At 32.6% G+C, this 24,862-nt stretch overlaps 1 protein-coding gene across 2 annotated transcripts in view; it reads left to right on the top strand.

Annotated features, from left to right (window-relative positions):
- The window catches only part of AQP (aquaporin), a 138,742-nt gene that overhangs the window by 88,336 nt on the left and 25,544 nt on the right, over positions 1 to 24,862 (top strand). Inside the window, exon 1 of one of the 2 annotated variants that reach the window (XM_072525241.1) lies at positions 23,675 to 23,883. The exons of the other annotated variant lie outside the window; for it this stretch is intronic. Coding sequence (XP_072381342.1) covers positions 23,807 to 23,883 — 77 coding nt within the window. The 5' untranslated portion in view covers positions 23,675 to 23,806. Of the gene's footprint in view, positions 1 to 23,674; positions 23,884 to 24,862 lie in introns of those variants that run through there. 2 annotated transcript variants of the gene reach the window in all.

Here is a 24,862-nt window from a genome sequence, read left to right as displayed (position 1 = left end):
ATATGTAAACACGCGTGAGATAACGAACATAGGGTTCAATGGAATGATTCAAATATAGTCCTAAAAGAAACGGATGGTAAAGAGAGAAAAATAATAGAAGCGGCTCTAATTATGCTAAATGAGACCAATTGTGTCGCGAAATCCTCGGCGGAATGTAATAGGATCTGGTTACCCATATTAAAAGAGGAAGTTATTAAAAGAAAAATGCCAGTATTAGTAAGTCGGTAACATATAGAGAATACATCATTTATGTTTTTTAAATAACAAACATATAAAATCAGAATTTGGTGGTTATTGAAAGTAAACTAAATGCACGACCAAATACTTACCATGTCGGGATAGTATTATGAGGTTTTTTTCCTGGTTTTCCCTCATAATTTACTATGGATTCACTAACAGGAGAATTTTACTGTCATCATGGCATGTATTTGTCTTTTTAAAGACGAATTACATGTTATGATCTTTTCTGACGGATATTTTTAAGTTAAAGTTGATTTCATGTAATCGAATGAACGTAATATTATATTATTTATCTATGGAATGAACTAGCTTACAATGTAAAGTTGTCCCAGGAACGCAACTCAACAATATTGGCAATATCATTTTAATGTCGTCTACTTTAAAATGTATAATGTATGTCTGAATTTTCAATATAAATGAGTCAGATAAAATTAATTTATTAGAAGAATTTTTCACCAAATAACAAAAAAACAAAATTTGTTTAATTTACTAATGTTTGTATTTTGAGAACGATTTCCGTGGAAATTGAAACGTCAATAAACGTACTTTAACCTTTAATTGTGGCTTATTCCCATTTAAATAGATTCTTATTGACACAAATATATATTTGTCATCTATTTCTATAGTTTTTTGCATTTGTATTAATTTTACAAGCTGTGCTTTATCCAATACCTTTTAGAAATCCACAAAGCATGCAAAGACATCTTTTCTTTGATCACGAAAGTTCACATATTACAGTTAAAGCACAATTCTAACATGAAAAAGACAGCAAAGATTTGATTTCACGTACAAAGCGTCTATGTATCTGTTGATACGTATTTCGACTTAATAAGTCTCATCATAACAGTTATTCATAGCCGTTCTCAACGTGAAAAATAATCTTTTCTGTCTTTTAAGAAGCAACAATAAAATGGCTTCATTATGGACGCAATAGCGACATCTAATAGAAAAATCGGTAAGATAGTTTCGAAACAAATTCAGATTTCTGCTTTAATCTGAACCTTCTATAAATGCAAGGTATAACAGACGTTGATAAAGATGTTAATAGAGACATGCGGAATCTAAAATTTGCATTCCACGACATGTCTATCAACTAAGCAGAAATCCTTAACGAATTTGTTTCTTGTACTCATACAGAGTAGATCCGAATAAAATGAAAAAGACAGCAAAGATTTGATTTCACGTACAAAGCGTCTATGTATCTGTTGATACGTATTTCGACTTAATAAATCTCATTTCATTGTTGCTTCTTAAAAGACAGAAAACATTATTTTTCACGTTGAGAACGGCTATGAATAACTGTTCTGATGAGGCTTATTAAGTCGAAATACGTATCAACAGATACATAGACGCTTTGTACGTGAAATCAAATCTTTGCTGTCTTTTTCATTTTATTCGGATCTACTCTGTATGAGTACAAGAAACAAATTCGTTAAGGATTTCTGCTTAGTTGATAGACATGTCGTGGAATGCAAATTTTAGATTCCCTATGTCTCTATTAACATCTTTATCAACGTCTGTTATACCTTGCAGTTATAGAAAGTTCAGATTAAAGCAGAAATCTGAATTTGTTTCGAAACTATCTTACCGATTTTTCATAATTCTAACATTTTCTCTTTTCGATTATTTATTATATTATTGGTATGATTTGTTATTCAAGAAGTAGACACAGAATCCCACCTTCAGTTTCTGGAAAATGAAGTTTTTGTAATATAGGGTTCATTCACAACCCCATTTACTTATTTCACTGAGAGCTTATTGGGTGTTTCGTATGTAAGCAGACGTGAATAACAAGGGATAAATTATCTTCCCAATCCGTAAACCCAAAACCGTCCCGTGTAGAAAGTAGGTATTATGTTATTCTTCGGGAAATTAACAAACCACATAATTTAGTAATAAGGTTTTATCTCCCCATGAAAAACATTCATATCAATATTTTTAAATAAATTATTGCCCGAATCCACTTTTGTACGTGATGGTTAAATGTTAGTAAGTTTAATGTTCTCGCTCATACATTAAACTAATGACCGCGTTTTGGTAACGGCCGTAATGGCATAAAACCGGCGCTCCAAGCGTAATGGACCAGATGGAAACTTGGAAACCGTAAAACTCAAAGTTTCTTGCAATTTTTAGAGAGTTCGTTAAATATTTACGTCGTTGATTGTTGATTAATTATTCAAAATCCTTATTAGATGAGGGTGATTTGGGGGTTTCTTAAAAACTTTATGGGTCTTTCTAAATTAAAACTCTTAAGAGGTTATTATTTTTTCAAATTAGGATCCTCCGCGAAAAGATGCCTGATTTTATCTTAAAACAAATTTTTTGTAACTTTTTTAATGATAATGCTAATAGTCATTAACCGATACTTCTTCGGCCTGGAATTTTCTCTGCCTAGAATTTTTAACAAAATTACGAATATTTTTTTTATTTGCATAATTTGGAAATTTATCTCCAAAAATTATTAATGCGTTCTTCGTAAGTATATTTAAACTATGTAAATTGTTTTATTAATATAATATAATTTATTGACCTTCTGAACCATACACATAAAAGTTGTAAAAGTAGTTAATCGTCGTCAATGGGGCGTTAATCTAGTATAGTCTAGTATAGTCGAAAGTTTTAAATCCAAACACAGTTTTGATCAGATTTCCCCTAGGTTATTAAAACAATGCATTCATGCTCTCGCAGATCCACTGACGGATATTTGTAATACGTCTTTTCAACAAAGAATATTTCCTAGTATGTTTAAACTATCTATTGTAATCCCTTTATGCAAAAGTGGTGATAAAGATGACCTTAACAACTATCGTCCCATAAGTCTCTTATCTGTGTTTTCAAAGATAATTGAAACTCTGGTCTATACTAGAATGAACGCATTCCTAAAAAAGCATAGTGTCTTGCATAATTTTCAACATGGTTTTACATCTTCTAAGTCTACAACTACAGCTCTTGCAAATATCGTCAGCTTAGTGTTGGATGCTTTGGACAGACGAGAGAAGGCATGTGGTTTATTTCTCGATTTGTCCAAGGCTTTTGACACTTTGGATCATAATTTGTTGCTAATAAAACTTGAGGGGATTGGTATTTGGCTAAAACGGTTTACTTCCTACCTAGAGAATAGAAAACAAAAAGTAAAGATAACATCTAATAAACTTGTAAACGAATCAAACACGTTGGATATCCATTATGGTATCCCTCAGGGTAGTGTATTGGGTCCTCTACTTTTTATAGTATTTATTAATGATATAGGTTTGGTAACTAATTCACTGACTGGGGTTAACATCATCAGTTATGCGGATGATAGCAACATTCTAGTCACAGGAACGTCTGATCAAAATTTGCAAAATAAAAGTACACAGATACTATCCACCATCAACAGTTATTTCTTATCCAACAAATTAGTTTTGAATGAAGAGAAATCAAAGTATATGATTTTCACGTCAAAATAATTTATTAAACAGACTGCACGAAGTTGCTGGGGGTTCTTCTAGACAGTAATTGTAAATGGTCAAACCACATTTCTAATTTGAAATCCAGATTAAGTAGCGCATGTTATGCATTGAGAATTCTTTCACGTCTCTTTCATACATCAATATTAAAAACAGTATACTTTGCCCATTTTTACTCAAATGTCAAATATGGCATTGAAGTCTGGGGTTGTACCTCTGAATTAGAGCAGATATTCGTACTTCAGAAAAGAGCTATTAGGATAATGTTTAAAATGAAATTTAGAGATTCTTGTAGAGGCATCATTAGACAAAACAAGATTCTTACAATTCCTGGTCTGTATATATTGTCGTGTATAGTGTATTTACATAGCAAAATTTATGAATTTAATAAATTTCAGTTTAACCATGTTTATTCAACAAGATTCAGAGACAATCACTTTATGCTTCCACAACATCGTTCTGTTTTGTTGGAAGGTAGCACACATTATGCATCCAGAAGTTTCTTTAACAAATTACCAATAGATATACGAATGAATTTACATCAGCCAAACTTTCGGAGGTGTGTACATCAATACATTTGTGAGCTAAAGCCATATTCTAAAAATAACTTTTAAGTATGTTTTATCCTGTTTAATAATTTATATACTTTTAAGATGTATGTCTGTAACTTTGACTTATCTTATAGGTACATGTACTTTGTATAATGTCGCATGTGATCAATAAATTTGACTTGACTTGACTTGACTTATGTTTTTTAGGGCATATACACTATTTCAGAGATGTTCATAGACGGTTCAATATCCAATTTAGGAGTTGGTTTTACTATATATATCCAAAACGTATATACAAAACGGTATTAAGTTTTTTCCTTTCAGTGGCCATACCTCACTTCCATATGCAACAATGCTTTTTATAATGCTGTTATAGATTTTGTATTCTTTGAGCTTGTCTTCCCTGGTTATTGTTATGTTTAATTTCATCGTCTAATTTGCCATCGTTGGTTATTTGCATGCCTAAATATTTGTATTTTTGACAGTGATTTATTTATTTATAGATTTTGTTAAATTCCCTCAATACACATATATTCAGTTTTCTTGATATTTACTTCTAGCCTTCATAGTTCGTATTCTTCGATAAGTTTACGGGTCATATATTCCAGGTCTTCATAGTCTTGGGTCATCACTATCTGGTCGTCTGCAAAACTCATTGTGTACAATATTGCGTCGTTCAGAGGAATTCCCATTTTTCTGTATTTTCTTTTCCACGTCTTCATCCCTTGCTCTGAGTAGATCTTAAACAAAGTAGGAGACACTCAGCATCCTTGTTTGAGTCCTTTACTGATAGTGAAACCCTTGGATACCTCCTAACCTTTCTTTATTTTACTTGTGTTGTTGTTGTAGAGGTCTTGAACAGCCTTGATTAAGGTTACACTAATATTTGTTTTCTCGAGAGCTTTCCAGAGTTTTTGTTGTGGCACACTATCATAAGCTTTTTTAAGGTCCACGTAGAGATGTATTGGTTGATTTCGTGCTTCTTTTTTTTCGATTGTAGCATTTGCAAATTCCTTGATATATATTGAAATCCCTTCGTATATATTTAAAACATCGAAGAATATTTTTAGTGTATTTCAGTTCCCATCGTACAAGTTAAAATACCCAAAAATGTTTTCAATCCTTTTATTTGCGTCGCTGGAGTTAATATAAACCATTTTAAAGTTTGTTTATATGTCACAGATGCGTTTTTCCTCGACATTTCTTTTAATCGAAGCCGCCTTGGGATTTTTGTGCGTCAAAGAAATAGGAATTTAACCGTATATGTTTTGTTTATATCAAGTTAAGCGAAAGGATTTAAAAGATAATTACTCACTCTCGCTGAGGCGTTGTCAGGGACAACTGCTTCCTGCGTTTAGTCCAAATTTTCTTCAGATTTGTAAATATTTTCTGGCTTTAGTAGCTAATAAATTTTAATGCTAATTAATTTTAAATTTTCTTCACTCTGCCAGTGCTGTGAAAAACATATGACGTCATATAAATTTTGATCCGCAAGAAAAGCATTGATCATATCGACTTTATTTGAAATACACAGCAAATTAACATGAAACATGCTTACCGTACCTTGTCGCATTAGTTTTTTTTGTAAAAATTTGTAGAAGCTTCTAGGTTTCTTCCTCTGTTTTTTTTATTTGCTGAAAGTTTTTTTCAAGTTAAACCTCTTAACTGCAGCTTCTCCAGAGTTGGCTGTATTCCATAGTAGTTTAAAAAACTTTACATTGAAGTGAAAACTATATATATATTGTTATGATTGTTTATTTTGACTTTAATCTTAGTTTATTGAGCCAATAAAAAAGAATTATAACTTATTTGTTATCAAAAGTAAAATAATCCTTATATTACCTGTGTTCGATGGATTCAAAAGATTTTCTAGTTGGCTTTTATCGGGGGAGAGAAGAAAGGATAAGAATACAAATATATTATATTACAAAGATTTACGTTTCTTTATTTTATATGAACGAATAAAACAATTATTAAATTCTGTCGTTATCTTATCAATCAGCATACAAGAAAATAAATCAAATTTTTATGATAATCAAAGATTATAAAGCTACATACATTTATATTACGTGAAAAACCAATTTTACTTAAAATTTTCTTTACTTGAAACAAGAAACAACAAAACTTTAAAATTTTGATTAGCCTAACAAAACCTCAGTTCTTAAATTTGAATGCTAATGACCATGATGTCGAAACGATCCTTCACAGATATAAAATTCAATTGTACAAACACTTACAGCTTATTTTCTTCTTGAGTTGTATGTTGGAAAATACCCAGAAAAGTCCAGTCTCCTCAACGATGTAATCTCTCCTCTTTGGCACCTCGGCTCTTTCTTAACGTCTCTGCAAACCTCCTGCAGACTACACAAAACCACCTGATTCACTTCTCCAAACTCAGCTATTTATTTATGACACCAGGACCTCCTTTTGTCAACTACTGTTGTAGTGAAGTTTTGGGAGACATTCGTTGGACTTTCCGAGTTTGAATTTGTATCATTCCAAAGTGTCTGATGAGGCTGGGCTAGGCCGAAATGATCATAACACTTTATTGATACCGATTCGAGCACGAGAAGTTTAACGAATTTGTCCTCCTAGGCCATATATTTGGCCATTTAATTTAATAAAGCGATAGCGGCTTTCGCTAAAAGATTATATCTTTTACACATTTCGCATAGCGCAGAGGATACAGAAAACGATATTATCATATCGTTTTCGTTCACGGCCGCCAAAGCAGGTGGCGCCTTTGTAGCTAACTACTGTTGTAGTGAAGTTTTGGGAGACATTCGTTGCACTTTCCGAGTTTGAATTTGTATCAGCCCAAAGTGTCTGATGAGGCTGGGCTAGGCCGAAATGATCATAACACTTTATTGATACCGATTCGAGCACGGGAAGTTTAACGAATTTGTCCTCCTAGGCCATATATTTGGCCATTTAATTTAATAAAGCGATAGCGGCTTTCGCTAAAAGATTATATCTTTTACACATTTCGCATAGCGCAGAGGATACAGAAAACGATATTATCATATCGTTTTCGTTCACGGCCGCCAAAGCAGGTGGCGCCTTTGTAGCTAACTACTGTTGTAGTGAAGTTTTGGGAGACATTCGTTGCACTTTCCGAGTTTGAATTTGTATCAGCCCAAAGTGTCTGATGAGGCTGGGCTAGGCCGAAATGATCATAACACTTTATTGATACCGATTCGAGCACGGGAAGTTTAACGAATTTGTCCTCCTAGGCCATATATTTGGCCATTTAATTTAATAAAGCGATAATCAAAAAATCCAAATGAATTACAATAGTTGATTTGATTCAAAACGAACGTTTTTAAGAAAGTTTATCAGATCATCTTCAGTGAACTTTGAAGTACTTCGATTATCGAGTGAAGATCCAGGGGAAATGACTTTGGAAATGGAGTGCGTCCTTCAATAAGATGGATCGAAGAATAGTGGCCCATACACACAAAATAAAAACGAAATGCACAAAATGAAGAGCTATGGACGCATTTAAGAGAGGCTTACGTACAGCAGGGCAGATTTATAAGCTGTGGTGCGGATTCAATGGGGTAGTTCCCTATAAGACAATTGGTATTGGAACAAATTTATTTTTCTGTTTTTCATCGTATCACAAAAAAAATAAATAATATTTAAATTTGTAAACGTATTCAAATTAACAATAATCGTAATTCTTACAGTACAAAAAAAATTTAAGTAATTTCAGAGTTAATCAAAGCATTACTTCGTACGGACACAATAATTTTCCATTTCTCTTTCTTACTTCGACCATAAATTCACTTCCGGTCCCAAGAGTAATGGATTATACAAGAGATATAAAGACATTTCAGAAATAAGACTAGTTATATAACAATTTAACTTCTTCGTTCTTGAATCGTCGTAACAATGCCGCCCTCCACGTCGCTTAAATAAAATTAGAACTTCGGTAATAAAAAGTTTTATCGCCAAATGGAAAATATTAAAATTTTCTTGAAATTCCTAAAGTGTGGAAGCATATACTGGCCCCTTGAGTGCACTTTTGCCTTCTGGTGATGATATCTGTAGGTTTGTTCTAAACAGCTTTACTGTGAGACCGTCGGTGAAAGAAAGTTGTATATAAAAGTTGGTTTTATGTTAGAAAATGCACTAAATCTCTCTCGCGGGATTTTACACTTTAAACCTCATTATAAAAACTAGATACTTTAAATGCTTTGATAATCTTGGGAAGTATGAAATTCAATATAAAACAAAACCCTTGTTACTCCCGAAGTATGATTTTTTTATTATAGATTTTTGAGTGTGAGTTGTAGAAAGAACAGCTCGTAATAATAATGATCGCAGTTTCTTTTTGCTTCTCTAAGATTGATAATATAAACATTTTTAATGTGTTTCTTCTTCTTCGCGTGCCAAATCAAAATTTTTTGACGTTGTCGATCACCATTGCGAAGGCTTCTCGATCTTCTGCAATACGGCCCTCTACTTTACCTTTAAGAATCAGTTGTAATATTTTATATCGACTTCCTCTTACTATATGTCCCAGATAAGACATTTTTCGATGTTTAACGGTCTTCAGCAGTTCTCTATCTTTGTTGACGGTCCTTAGTACTTCTTCATTAGTTTTCCTTGCTATCCAAGGTATCTTCAGCATTCGTCTATGAACGAACATTCCTAATGCTTTAATTTTGTTCATGATCGATACTTTTAGCGTCCACACTTCTACACTATATAAAAGTACGGACCAAACATAACACTTAACCATTATTTGTCTTAGTTCTAAACTGAGATGATTATTGCAAAGAAATGACTTCATTTTCATAAAAGTAGTTTTAGTCATTGCTATTCTACGTTTTATTTCTATGTCTGGATCCAGCTGGTCCGTTATCACAGTTCCGAAATACGAGTATGTCATTTTGTAGACTTTCTCAACTTCACCTCCGTTTAATTGAAGCTTTGCATCGGGATGTGGGTCACGACTAAACACTAAAAATTTGATTTTGTTTGAGTTTATTTTTATGCCCATTTCCTCTCCTACCTCGTGAATACGATCAAGCGGAATTTGGAGACCTTTTAATCTGTTTATAATAACACAAATTGCTTTTTCTTTTAATATTGGTTCCGCCTAGATATTTACGCTGAAAATAAATATGAATCTTTCCACTTAGGTTGGTGACCAATATATGCTAACAAGAAAATGATTTTTGGAAGGTGATGTCACTCCTCGTTGGACCGGCCGCAATAGTATTCGATTTTATTGTTGAAGTTATGAAGAATTTTGTCATCGGAAATTCGTTAGTGAAGCAGTCAAAGAGAACAGGTATAAAGCCCCCTGTTTTATTGGTACAGTAAATTTTCAGTAATAATATCACTAATTCTTTCATGAACAAGTCGTTCAAGAAGTTTTTATGTACAACTAAGGACTGCTATTGGTCTGTAGCTTTGCGGTTGATCTACTAGTTTTCCTGGGTTTAGCTGGGCTATTATTTTTTATTTTTTGAACTCCCTGGGGAGGAGGTTGCTATCAATTCGTTCGAGAAGAATTTTAACAGCCACTTTATCATGTTTTTAGCAACTTAGATGAGAAATTTTTGGTTTATGATGTCAAATCTTAAAAGTTTTCCCTGTTTCATGCCCTCTAAAGCACTAGCAACCTCATTCTCAGTAAATCTTCTTCTTCTTCTTCTTCTACTTCTTGGAGATCTTTCGATCTGTTTAATTCTGAAGCTACCTCTTAATTTCCTGGGAGGTAGATTGCCAACCATCCCTCCTTGTTTTAGGTGGTCTTCCGGGAGGTCTTGAACCGGGCGAGTTGTTTTTTAGGGCAATTTTTGGGAGTCTATTCTAATCCATTCGTCTTACATGATCGTATCACATCCTCTTACGCTGCCTTCCCCATCTTACAATATCTTGAATTTTGCACTGCTCTCTGACGTATGTATTTCTCACCCTGTTTTGCCCACTATTGTTCTTAGGGTTTTCATCTTAGCAACTTTTAGCATCTGTTTCGTTTTGTGGTATCTTCGCGCACTTCTATGCCATATGTCATGATCGGTCGTATGCAAGTGTTGTAGATTCTAATTTTACTATCTGTGTGCATATACGGATTTGACCAGACTATCTCCCGCAGACATCCCAACAATGCGGATGCTTTATTGATCTGACTCCTTAGGTCCTTTACTGGGTCGTGTGTGCTTGATATATCTATGCCCATATATCTGAATTGCATCAGCTGTTCTATGAGGTTGTTCTCAACTACTAACTTACATCTGAGCGGATCTTTTGCTATTGTCATAGATTTAGTTTTGTTGGTAGAAATGGTCATATTTAGTTGACGGCTTATTTGAAAGAACTGAAAGAGCTGTCTCTGAAAATCATCTTCTTATTCGGCAATAATTGCTGCATCATCTGCGCAACACACCATACCAATGCTTTTGTTGCCCATTCTGTATCCGAGATTGAGAGATGTTACTTTGTTTATAATTTTGCCCATGAGTAGGTTAAACAAGAAGGGACTTAAACTGTCGCCTTGTCTAATTCTTCCCGGTGTTGGAATATTTTCAGTGAATTGGTCTCCTGCTCTAACTTTGGTTACATTGTTGTTATTAAGGTTATGACTATCTTTGTTATGTTGGTCGGTGTTTTATTTTCTATTAATATATTTAGAATGTCTCCCAAGCGAAATGAAGCAAATATACGCTGGCATGCCGAACTCTATAGCTTTTTCTTTTATTTGTTTTATTATGAATACTGTATCTGTTATAGACCGCCCTCTTGTAAAACCTTGTTGTTCTTTAGCATTAGTGATTTGCCTTTCCAATTTGTCTTTAAGAATACTCGTGAAAAGTTTCATCGTTGTATTTAAGAGGGTTATTCCTCTGTAGTTTTGTGTCCTTTTTAAATACGGGGATTGTGATGCTCTTATGCCATTCCTCAGTAAATGATCTGGATAATTCTGACAAAGCGAAATCTTCTGACTTAATTCAAGATGGGTGGGAAGTTTAAAATGCTTTTCCTGCATACAGAAGTGAGATGGTTATCTCATCATGGTGGAAAAATTTTGACCCCTGTATCAAATTGAGGTCAGAAGTTGTAATGATTCTAACTGAAAAAAATAGTGGCACCAAAACCTTCTTCTATGATAAAGAATGGTTGTTAAGGTTAGCATATCTACCCGGCATTTTTGATAGACTTAACACGCTGAACATATGTCTTCAGTAAGCAAATACAAAACCCTTCACAGCCAATGACAAAATAAACCCTTCAAAGACAAAGTTGGTCCTTGTATCCAATACAGAAGAAGAATGTCTCAGCATTTCCAGATGTATTTGTTGATATAATTCTGCACTTGGAAGGTCTTGAAGAAAGTTTTTTTATAAATATTTTTTCCAAGAATATAACAAACTTGACTGGATCAGAAATTCTTCTGCAGGAAGCTCACCAAATGTGTTGGATCTGCAGGAAAAATTAATCGATTTAACAGAACACAGTTCCATGAAAGATGCTTTTAAAAGGGAATGCATTAAAAAACTTCTGTTAATTTTAGTTTGTGACAGTTTATATATATATATATATATATATATATATATATATATATATATATATATATATATATATATATATATATATATTTATTATTAACACCTGTGCGGTGTTTGTATACTGCTATCTGGTCACAAATGACCAATTATCAGTTATTTTCTGACCTAACATAATAACAGCAAATGATTAAATCTAAGGCTTACCCTATGGCTTACTCTTATTTTAACTATTAACTAATGCACTACAACTAACATGCAATAATTTCACAGCACTATACTCTGCTTTTTACACTAAACTGTTACACATTTACACTAGCTCAAATGGTTTTGTCCTTATGAGTCTTCTCTTTAGTTCAGTGTTGTCAAGAAGCTGGATTGCCTCGACATTCACATGACTATGCAGCCTCTGCTCGTGACTTGCTGCTGTTCTCTTGATTATTTCGATCACAGTTTCCATACCCAGGTCCTGGTGAAGGTTGCTGTTACGGATATACCAAGGAGCATCAACAATGTTTCTCAGTACTTTGTTTTGAAATATCTGGATAATATGTATATTACTAGCTTTGGTACAGCCCTAGAGTTGGCACCCATATACCCATACTGGGCTCAGTACTTGCTTGTAGATTGATAATTTATTATGAATTGATAATGTTGAATTTTTTCCAATCAGCCAATACAATTTCTTATATCTAATATCAAGCTCCCCTCTTTTCTTTTTGACATGGACTTTCCAGCGCAGCTTCGCGTCTAGGGTGATGTCCAAGTATTTTGCTGATGTTGCATAAGGAATTCGGGTATCATTTATTCTAACTGGCAAATTTTCTATTTTTTTATTTGTAAAGTTAACGTGTGCAGATTTAGTCTCATTTAATTTTATTCGCCATTTTCTGGTCCAGTTATGTATTTTATTTACTGATAGTTGCAGCTTATCAGTCGCTTCTTCACTAGTGTCTCCTATCGCCAGTATGGCTGTATCATCCGCGAAGGTGGCAATAGTATTTTGTTCTAGCTCTGGAATGTCACACGTATACAATAGGTACAGGACCGGACCTAAGACACTCCCTTGTGGCACGCCAGCTTTGATCTCCCTTAAGTCGGTGTAAACTTCTTCTTCTTTTACTCTGAAATATCTATTCGCAATGTATGATTTCAAGATTTCTGAATACTGTTTAGGCATGAACGTTCTTAGTTTATAGTTTAAACCGTCATGCCAGACTTTATCAAACGCCTGTGCTACATCCAAGAAGATTGTAGAGCAGACTTTATTTTCTTCTAATGTTTTTTCTATTATATTCGTTATTCTGTGAACTTGATCTATAGTGGAATGTTGATTTCTGAAACCAAATTGATGATTTGGTATAAGATTTTTTCTTTCTATTATTGGTTTTAATCTTTTCAATAGAAATTTTTCAAATAGTTTTGACATCACCGGAAGGAGTGATATTGGTCGATAGGATGTCACTTCATTAGGAGATTTACCTATCCTATCGCTAGTGTGGCTGTATTATCCGCGAAGCTGACAATAATGTTTTGTTCTAGCTCTGGAATGTCACACGTATACAATAGGTACAGGACCGGACCTAATACACTCCCTTGTGGCACGCCACCTTTGGTCTCCCTTAAGTCGGTGTGCTCTTCTTCTTGTTTTACTCTGAAATATCTATTCGCAATGAGTGATTCTAAGATTTCTAAATACTGTTTAGGCATGAACGTTCTCAGTTTATAGTTTAAACCCTTATGCCAGACTTTATCAAACGTCTGCGCTACGTCCAAGAAGATTGTAGAGCAGACTTTCTTTTCTTCTAATGTTTTTTATATTATATTCGTTATTCTGTGAACTTTGTCTATAGTGGAATGTCTATTTCTGAAGCCAAATTGATGATTTGCTGTAAGATTTTTTATTTATGTTATTGGTTTTAATACAATAGAAGTTTTTCTAATATTTTGACATCACCGGAAGGAGTGATATTGGTCGATAGGATGTCACTTCATTAGGAGATTTACCTGGTTTGGCGATCATAATTACTTCGGCTACTTTCCAGAGTCTGGGAACATATCTCAATCTAAAAGCAGCATTTATTAGGTGTGTCAGCTTAACTATGGCTTTTCTTGGTAAATTTTTTAATAATTCGCCTGTTATGAGATCATATCCTGGAGCTTTCTTAGGATTTATATTCTCTTTTATCTCTGTTGATACTTCTCTAAGTGATGTTAACGTTATTCTTTCTTCAGTTTGGAATGGTTCTTCCCATCTCAGTTTTTCACCATCATTGTGGTTGGGTTTGAACGTGCTTTCTAAATGATCTGCAAATCGTTCTGCTTTCTGTTCGTTACTTCTAGCCCAGTTGCCGTTTTCCAACTGGATAGGAGGAGAATGAATGATTGGTCTCTTCATTCTTTTTGTTGCCTTCCATAAAGAATAATCTGTGTTTTGATCAGCTGTTAAATTACTTAAAAAAGAATTAATTGTTGAATTTTTTATATTATGTATTTCCCTTTTTAGTTTTTGTGTAGCATTATTTAGACTAGTTTTGTCTCGTGGAGCTCTATATTGCTGCCATTTTTTCCTTAACTTCCTTTTTTCTACTATGAGTTCTCGGATTTCTTTTGGATAGTTGTTCCCTTTTGTTCTAGAAGTTATTGTGGGAGTATTTTCCCAAGCTGCCTGTTGGATATTTTTTATAAAGACCTCTAATTCGTCATCAAGTTGCCTCGTGTTTCTCAATGGCACAGCAAGATTAATTTTGTGTTCTAGGTTTATTTTGAAGCTCTCCCAGTCAGTTTTTTTATTAGTCAATATTGGATTAAACTCTTTTTTAATCACTGTATCACTCATAGTTAAAATTATCGGTGAGTGATCAGAGTTCATGTCCCAGCCGTCATTGATATCCAGATAGTTAGCTGAGATATTCTTGTAAATAAAGAAATCTATCAGGTCTGGAATTTTGTTCCTATCGGTAGGCCAGTATGTTGGTCTACCAGTAGAGATTACTTCACCCTTTTGTTCCTTAATAGCTGACAATAATTCTTTTCCTTTAGTTGTAGTTAGCCTAGAGCCCCAGTGGATATTTTTTGCATTAAAGTTTATATATAACACATAAAATTACATCTACAATTCTTAAATTTGAACATCATAATATTAATATGGCTCTTCGTATCAATGCCACATCGGTACTAAGGCGATAGATAATACAAGTTTTAATTTTGTTTAGATAAAACATAATAATAATTTTTACTACATATAAAGAAATATAATCATCTTTGGAGAAAATTAACAGAATATATAAATCTGGAAAGACTAGAAAATAAAAATGAGCTTTAACTGTATATATTTTACAGAAAAAAAATTAAGTACAGAATCTCGTATATCCCACGCTTAAATTTTTCATATAAGAGAAGTTTGTATCCAACTAGTCGTTAACCTCACAATGACGGAGACTTTTTATTAAGTTTTTCAGTCAACCTAATCCCTAAAGTCTAAGTAAATAACTCCGAGGGGCATTGTGACGGACTTAGTTCCAACTTTGGACTTGATAATGCACCGATGGCCGGCAAACTAAGCCACTTCTGGAACTTTTTAAGTCTTTCCTTCGTGTTAGTTCATTTAGTTGGAGCCAATACAAAAGTGAAGGGACATATCCTTGGATAAAATACAAAAATCGTAATGGAAATAGAACAAGGTATATCTAGACGAGAAGAAAATATTTAATTTGTACCGAAATATAAATTTTAACTTTTTAAATAAATACATATACAGGATGCTTTACACACTATTAAACAGAGTATTAATACTCCAGTCACTGTGGAGGAAAAGAGGTCAAAACCTCTAAATTTTTTATAACTGAATCGATTTTGCTAAAAATTTAGAATTAGGCTTATCTTACCTCCCTCTTCAAAAGTTATATATGCGATAGGTGAGCTTTTTATTTTTAAGGGGTGAAATCACCACTTATTGAAAATAATGAAAAAAATTTATATTAAAGCATTTTATGGATTTAAATCGTGTTAAATTAAGTAATTGAAATATTGTCAATTATAATAATGGATATTGTGTACATTCTCAACTTTTAAATAATCTTAAAAACCACCCCTTTTAATAAAAATAATTGTAAAAAATCGTTTAACAGGTTCAAATGCTTTTGTAGTGCATTTATATAATCTACAATGTAATTCTCTGCTTATATAAAATAATTTTGATTGATTGCAACACTTCAACCCTTAAAAACTACCCCCTATGTCAAAATATATAAAAAAATCTTTTTAAACAACTTCAAAAGTTTTTAATGTACATTTATATTCAAAAATTCCTTTCTTATCAATAAAATATTTTTTGATTGGTTGCTTATTTTCAACCCTTAAAAACCACCTCTATGCTCACGAAACAAATTCCCCTTTGGTAAATGTCTAAATAAAAGAATTAACTCATGATGTTTTTATTGTAAAAAATTATGCATGAAAATACTTTACATTAGAAAGCATACAAAATGTATTTAAAAAAATAAAAATTATTTACAATATATCAAATTATTCATTGTCTGAAACGTCATTCTCGTTGTGTTCTAACTCCACCTCTTCGTCTATTGCAGGACAGTTTTGACAATTGTCGCCAGAGCATGTTTCACACGCAGCATTGCAAAATAGACCTAGTCTGCAAAAAATCATTTTCAATAGTTCTTCTGGTGTAGGTTAACTTTTCATTTTTATCGGTTGTAAAATATCATCACTCTTGAACCATCCCCAATCCGTTATATCAATCTCTTTGTTTTCAAGGCATATCTGAGTTTGTAAATAAACTCTTTTGATATTATGCTCATCCATCATCCAGGGCACTTACAGTTGGTACAAGAGATGATAATTTAACTGCACCATTTTTAGTTGTGGCTTTAATAAAGAATTCGTATCGCATTTGTTCAAGTAATGATATAATAATCTTCGATCTTATTCATTTTGTTCATGTGGGTGTCTTTGGCAAGGCCATACTGCAAAATTGTACAGTATCTCCCAGCTTCTAAAATGTCTTCGAGATCTGAAGTACTCCTGTCATTGGCACTCATTGACGGCTTTCCCACGCAACTTCAAAGAAGTGTCGCTTCTCTGTATTCGTTAGTTCTCTGAAGCAGATGTTCAGTTTAGGGTTGCTTATAATATATACATAACATATATATATATATATATATATATATATATATATATATATATATATATATATATATATATATGTATTATATTATACATATTTGTGTGAGTGTTAGTGTGTCTGTTACCAGTTTTTCGAATATACTTGAATAAAGCATTTATATATACAGAAAATAAGTTGATGCTCCAAAATATAAATAACATGCTCCAATTTTTTTTAGAATAACTCCGTTAATTTTTAAGCTACAGTGTCCATTAAAAAAATATTTTGAAGGTTATTTCAAAAGCTATAAGACTAACTAGACTAAAATATGTTAAAATTCTTTCTTTTTAAATAGTAAAGGCCCAAAGTGCTGATTACAGGTGTGTCAGCCGCTGTATCTCAAACTTCAATTGGCTATATCTCTATTATTTTTTGAGCTACAATAAAAATAAAAAAATCAAAATTTTTGTTAAGAAATAAACTACATTTTGGTATAGAACCATTTTTCACGTATCTCTTATAGTTTTAGATTTATTTTGAAAAAATGTAAATTTTTAGATAATTAAAAAAAAAGATTTTTTAATTTAAACATGATTTTTTCAAAAAATACATATTTTAAACAGGCTAAACTTTTAAAACTTATATATACCACTAAAAGAAAATGAATTATAGAAGATATACGTTTAATTTCTATTCTGATCGAAATAGTGTTACTTATACTGCTCGTTTTTTTTTTTAAACGCTAGAGTAATTCAAATTCTTTCCTTCGTATTTCGCTTTATTTTAATCGAAATGGCTTTTAACATAGCTCGTTTTAAAGGTTTTTTCTGGCTCTTTAAAAAGTGTTATATGAGTTTTTATCAAAAAAGATGTCTATTTTCCGATATTTGATGTTAAATGCATCGAGTATAGTATCCCAAAAATAAAAAGTCATCTTCAAACAATTATAAATCGCTTAGTATTGTACTTATAAAACTTAGTAAAAAAAGAATTTCTTTGTTTATTCAAAAGCTTTATTTTTGTTTATTATAAATTTTTCAATAAAACGCTTTGTTTTTGAGTTATTCGTACAAAATCATTGGAAAACATGTTTTATTTTTGCGAAAAGTTTACTTTTTCAAGTGCGTATAACTCAAAAAGTATTGATTTAGCGAAAAAAATTTATATGATATTTTTTGTTTAAAATTTAATTCTCTATCAATTTCCGGAGTTATTTTAAGTGTAAAAAGTTCAACCCCCTAGATGGGGTGCCAATCACCCCAGGGGTAGAAGCACACATCGGCACCATATAACTTATGTTTTTTGAGTAATTTACTACCCACTGTAAAAATTTCAGATAAATCGGTGCAGTTATAAAAAATTTAAAGGGAAAATGCCACAGTAACTGGACTATAAACTTATTTCTGAAAACAATCAATTTCGAAATTTTAAAATTTGCACTTTCGAGTAACAGTTGATCTATACTGCATTTAACTTTCAGTAAATCCAGAAGTTACATCAACTTTACTGGTTTTAATAGAAGGTTTGCGTACTAGTACTAGTACTAGTACTAGTATTAAATGTAGAGAAATGGAGAGAAGCTTAGTCATTTGGGATTTGCAGGTGGCATCGTCCTTATAGCCGATGGTATGGATGATGCAATAATAATGTTTGAAACATACCTCTGTGACATATTTAACAAATTACATGATCTTAATAAGTCTTTGCAGGGAAACAATACTCATATCCTGCAATTGGATTCGATACCTTACGTGCTGAGAAAGACAAGTAACTTTGTAATTTTTGTAAATAGTTTCAATATATTTCTGTTTATTAACTTAATTAAAGTAAACTTTTTTAAACAAATAACTGTTAAAGCTTATTAATACATGTTGAATATAAATATATGTCCAGTTTTACATAATTATAATAAAAGAGAAAAAAATTTTTGGAAAAAGCAAAATGAAAGCCCATATTAGGACTAGGGATGGCGGTTTTTGACAAAACACCGGTTTTCGGTTATACCGGTTTTTTCTTTGCTTACGGTTTAACCTGGCGGTTATAACCGGCCAAAAACAACCGGTTTTTCCAAAAACTGGTTTTCGGTTTTTTTAATCCAATAGTTACAAAGTTACATTTACAATGCACTTTAGTTTGCGATACTTCATTCGACTCGATATCAATATGATCAAAATTAGAACTATCGAAAGAACATCAATAATATCAATATAAATAAAACACAATTTTTAATAAAACCATTTTATTCTATTAATTATTATATTTATTTATTATTTTATTATTAATTATGATTATGATTATTATTAAATATAATATAGCGTAAGATTAATATATACATATTGCAATAATATACAATAAAAGAATATGAAGTAATATTTTAAGTAAAAAAGTATAGGTTAGAAGGTTACAAATAGGTTATATTATATGAAATGGATTTAGCATTATGTTGGCCAGTATTTTTCATGAAGCCTATTAAGAAAAACTCGTTCATATAGGGGAGAGTGTTGTACCTTGGGTCAATTTTTAGTTTTTATTTTTTTCTAAATCCTAAAATTATATATTTGCAAAGTTTATCCAATGTATTAGTTACTTTGTCTATTTGGCTACATGCTTTCTTTTTATTGACACATTTTAAGCTTAGTAGTTAGTTAAAAAATATATTTTAGCAGGCCCTTGCATGTTGACCCAAGGTACACACTGGTAATGTACCTTGGACCAGCATATATTGTACCTTGGACCAGCATTATATTGTACCTTGGGTCAGTTATAAAAAAAAATAGAACAAATCTTGAAATGTTTTATTGAATATCTCAAAATAATCAGAACATTATGATTAACTAATGATTAATTTAGTAAATAAAAACTTATTTGACATTATATCCGCTAAATTTAACATTAAATTTCAGGTGCGCATCGTGACGTGCAGTTCCGCTTATTTTGTGCGGTTGTGGAAGTTTACGTACAATATCATTGCGTAAAAAATCATAAGTCTCGGTTGAGTCGTTTATAAACTTATTGGAATCTAGAATTCTACGTAAATATCTAAGTTCATTATTAATTCCACTGTTCAGTATCTCGGCAACATAATAAACAAAAGATTTCTTCCCTGCCACTTTCACTAAAACAAAGTCTCCTTTTTTAATCTCGTTATTTTCAGATAAGTCATATATTTTTTGGTCATTTAATAATTCTTCTTCTCTAGTTACCAAGTCCTCAAATGTACCTCCATCACTTGAACTTGATTCACTATCATACTTAGCAGCTCTCTTTGGCACATTTTGTATATCTTCTGTCGCTATTTGCTTTGTAACTGCCTGCACTTTCTCAAATGATACCGTCTTTCCCTTTTTAAGCGTAGCTATTTCATCTCTCTCTGGAGTATCGGTAAGTATTCGTGACTTTCCTCTTGCTCTTCCTAACTTCTTTTTGCGAACAGGTGCCTTTGGATAGGGTCGCAACATTTCAGGTGTAATAGAACTTCCTGAAGTTCCTGCTTGACGAATATTTGAGGTAGAAGGAGTAGAGACTTCCATTTCATTAACTGTAGTTTTAGTTTTTTCCCCATCCTGTTCAACATTGACTTGCTCGCGACTGTTCGTAAGCTGGTTTAAAGGACGATCAGTTACATACGAAGACAGAAACTCATTATCTTCAAAAATGTTTTCATTGACGGGATAGAGACCGCTCACCTCAAATCCCTTCTGGATATTAGATGTAGTAAATGCTTTTGGAAATGCCTTACCTGCAAACTTGTAGGTTCTGGTTTACGAAGTGATAAATCTTCATGTCTTCTAAGAAACTGCCTCAGCCATTCCTTGCCAGCTATCTTTTTTTGGTCCCAAGAAGGCGGATAAGACTTGTTATTTGCAGTTGCATACTGGTATGCTAAAGTACGAACTTCCATTTTCGTCAAACCATAGTGGAGGCGTGCAGCAGTGAGAAGATATATTTTTAACTCAGCTTCCTCTTCTTTATTAAAAACTTGTTTTACATTATTGGCAGCAACATAAGAAAATTCTGAAGCCCCCGACTGCCTGAAGGATTTTACGTGCCTGATCAGCGTGGTTTTTGATATGTTATAGCACTTTGCTGCTTCTCTAATTGATAATTCACCACTTATGCATTTATTTGCGGCTGCAGTTAAATCCTGGGCATTTAAATGTGGTCTTTTGATATCCACTTTACTTCTCGGCATTTTAAAATGACTATCTGAAACAATAATAAAAGGTTTTTTTGGTAACAGACACACCAATTAATTTAAATAAAAGTCAAAATAATGTTAATTCGCAATAAGATTGTACCTTGGTCCGGTCCAAGGTACACGACCTACCGGTGACCCAAGGTACACAACGTAACAATTTCAGCTGTTTTTTGTTTTCTAATATTAGGTTATGCGTTTAGAAAAAAAATACATTCATGATTATCAAGCGTAAATATATATTGTCCACTACAGATAATAATAAAATATATATATTTACATTTGAAGCGGATTTTAACAGATAACAAATAGGTAAATAATTTACTTACGATCAAACAAAACACAAAACGCTCTGCAAGTCACCACGCTGCAATTTTTTGATAAGTGTATTTAGATGCCATCTACCGCTGATATTATTAAACCACTAATTCAACCAAATCGAAGAGAAATCTGCAGTGGGTAAGAAATAAAGTCAACTGACCCGAGGTACAACCCGGTCCGAGGTACAACACTCTCCCCTAATATGTTGGTCGGTTAAGCGGCTTCTCCCATCTGACACAATATCATTTAATGATGACACAAGTCTCTCTGATGCCACCGAACTTCCGACCAACGACATGTATTTTTTTAGCTATAAAAGCCAAGCCTGGCATACAGGTTCTATTCTGATCCCAGAATGAAAACGGATCACTTGGCAGCAAAGGCCGCTGCAGATATAGAGTCAGTTCATTTGAAAAAGAACTTTGAATCTGTGTGTCCTGAGAACTTGAACTGAAACCACTGTTCACCAACTCCAGATCGAGTGAAGACCAAAGAGGGTTTGATTTTAAACTCACTTTGGCTTCTTCATTCTGGAAGGAGCAGGAAGGAGAAAGTTTTCCGATCTCGGTAAGTTACGTCCTAACTTCCGAGCCTAAATTGGATGTGACTGTCTCCGCTATATACGGATTCAGATATAGTTTTTTGAACCTCGGGTCCGTGATTGTAGCATGGCAAAGCAGGGGATTTCATAAAAGCCTAGTGCCCCTCTCTTGAAGGCTAGTTATAAGCTTTTGGCATAACTTTTGAGCTGTACTAAGGTTTGGCTTGAGGTTTCTTAAAAATCTTTCGATAATAGACACAAGGGGGATAACAAGGCTAGCAGTAATGTACTGGGAACCCGAGATCTCCTTTGTGGCCTCATCGAAAGGCGATAAAATGCTTACAATTTCAGTGATTAGTTTTATACCTGAATCAGAAATCATCCTTGGTGCTTTTTTAATTGAGGGATCTGCCAATATTGCAGCTATATATGGGGACATTAGTGTAAATCTTTTAAGCATATGGTAGACAGAATTCCATCTGGTTGTAGTCAGATGCAGAGAGCAGTAAACCAAAATTATTATACTACTGCTCAACAGAGAGCGCTAAAATAATTCAGGTTCTATTGTCAATGAATATAATGAGAGTAGAATATAATATGCAATTATTGTATTCAATTAATAATGCAAATTTAATTTACCATTTAAAAATATAATCCTCTAAAATACCCACCAATTTTCCTCTCCTCCCAAACCCAAAAAATTCCCCACCCCAACCATTTCAACTTATAAAAAATTTCCCAGACTCTTCCAAATGGGATTTAAAAAAAATAATATCAACATAAATATTTTACTTAAAAATAAATTGAATAATGCAATTCATCTTTTATTTTTACTACCATCAAAAAAAAATTATCATGTATTACTTTTAACACGTTTGTATATTTGTATAATACATTTTAACTCAATTAATACTTCCTGTATGTGTGTATCGTTTTGAAAACGTAGGGAAATCCTTGGAGATTCGTATTCGTAATCGGTAATTCAATATTTATAGTCAGAATATTTTTGGTAATCAGAAACAACCATTCACCCACTTTCAATGTCAAGAGTCAAGTGTGAAAAATAGATGATGTAAAAGATCACTTCTTATGTAAATATTATGATTACAAATACTTTTTCAACTAAATATTATAATAAAACTTAATTGTTTCTGGCTGATGAGAGTTGGCACTTTCAGTTTGCCTCTGTATTTATAAAATAAAATAAAATTTGAATTATGGTTTTGTTTGGAATAATTACTTGAAAATAATACTTATGATTGGGATCCAAAAAAATACCTAACCTAATCATAATCACCGTAAAAACCTAATATCCGGTTTTTACTTTAAAAATAAAAAACCGGTTATAACCGGGACAAAAAAACAACCGATAAAACCGGTTATTGCGAACTAAAAAAACCGGTTTTCGGTTAAAACCGGTAGGTTTTTCCCATCCCTAATTAGGACCTTCTTCTCTATACTCCCAGGGTCTTGCTAAAAGATTGAACTGGGAAATCTAAAAATACTTACGAAAAATGTCCCCTTAATAAAATGAAAATTGACTTCACTTCTCATTTTTTTATAATCTTACATCCCAAACAATTAAATATAATGTATAATTCAATAAAAGGTATTTCACGGCCTGCCTACCGTTTTCCATGCAGTTATTATAAGCTTTAAGATTTTTAAACATTTCGAAGCGAAAATCTATTATTAGCCTCATCCTAGAAACTTGGCTCTAATACTAATACACGATTAGACGTTTTTACAAAATATGTTGGCAGTTTGGTGTGGTCTGGGTTAGAATAAATAAGTAGTATTTATATACTTTTTATAACTACTTACTTATTTGGTAGAAATGGGTTTGATTGAGTAATTAATTGGTAAAATGGTGAGAAAACCGAAGAAATCGTTCTGGCGCGTGACCAGGAAAACGTTAAAGCATTTGGGGATATTGGGATTCAGGTTAGTAGGTGTTAGTGATTGTTTTATTTTTGGCGTATGACACAAAGCTAAATATTTATAGAAAAAAATTGCTTCTTTATTATCTGCCTTTAATAGAAACGTTCGAAGTAGATATGTATTTAAAATAACTAACAAATTATATTAAAATAATATCGAGAATGATATTGATACATCCTGTAAAAGATTTTTAAAACAACAAATGAAAATCGCAGTGTTCAACAATGTTTCTTTTAATATTGAATAATGTGGCCATTCTACTGAGTAAGAGACAGAATCGTTCATTAAAGTGATATTTAATACCTATAAATGTCACCATTTATATTGTCAATAAACAGTGACTATATTGTTAACACAATTTACACTTTATTTGGTATTAAGAAAGAACTATAAACTTCTTCTCCTTCTTCTCCCTTCTTGTATGTAGGCTTTAAAGCCTGTTTATTCTTAAATATTAGCCTAAAAAATTGTTTAAATTATCGCACCATCTTTTTCTTGGTCTGCCAATACTTCTTCGTCCATTTGGTGACTTATCCCGTGCTATTAGTACTATCCTATCCTCTACCATTTTACTAGTGTGTTCGTTCCACTCCTGTTTCTGTTTTGTCACCCATTCATTTATGTCATCTATATTGCATGCTCTTCTTATATTTTCGCTTCTCTTCCTACCCAACAGACTTTTCCCAGATATTCGTCGAAGAATTTTCATCTCTGTTGTTTATAGTAGTCGTCTCGTTTTAGATGTGGCAGGTCTTGTCTCCACCATGTATGTTAATATAGGTCTAATTGCTGGTTTATAGATTTTTGTTTTTATGTCTTGTCATAGGTGTTTGTTCTTCCAGATTGTGTCATTAAGAGATCTTGCCGCTTAACTTGCTTTTAAACTTTGTTGTCGTACTTCTTCTTCAACATTTCTCTAACCAGTTATATCTATTCCCAGATATCTAAACCTTGCTTCCTGCTTTATTATTTTCCCATCAAT

Source organism: Diabrotica undecimpunctata, chromosome 3 (genome assembly GCF_040954645.1).
Source record: "Diabrotica undecimpunctata isolate CICGRU chromosome 3, icDiaUnde3, whole genome shotgun sequence".
NCBI classification, from domain to species: Eukaryota; Metazoa; Arthropoda; class Insecta; order Coleoptera; family Chrysomelidae; genus Diabrotica; species Diabrotica undecimpunctata.
Note: the sequence above shows the minus strand (reverse complement) of the source record. Positions and strands in the feature narration are given on the sequence as shown.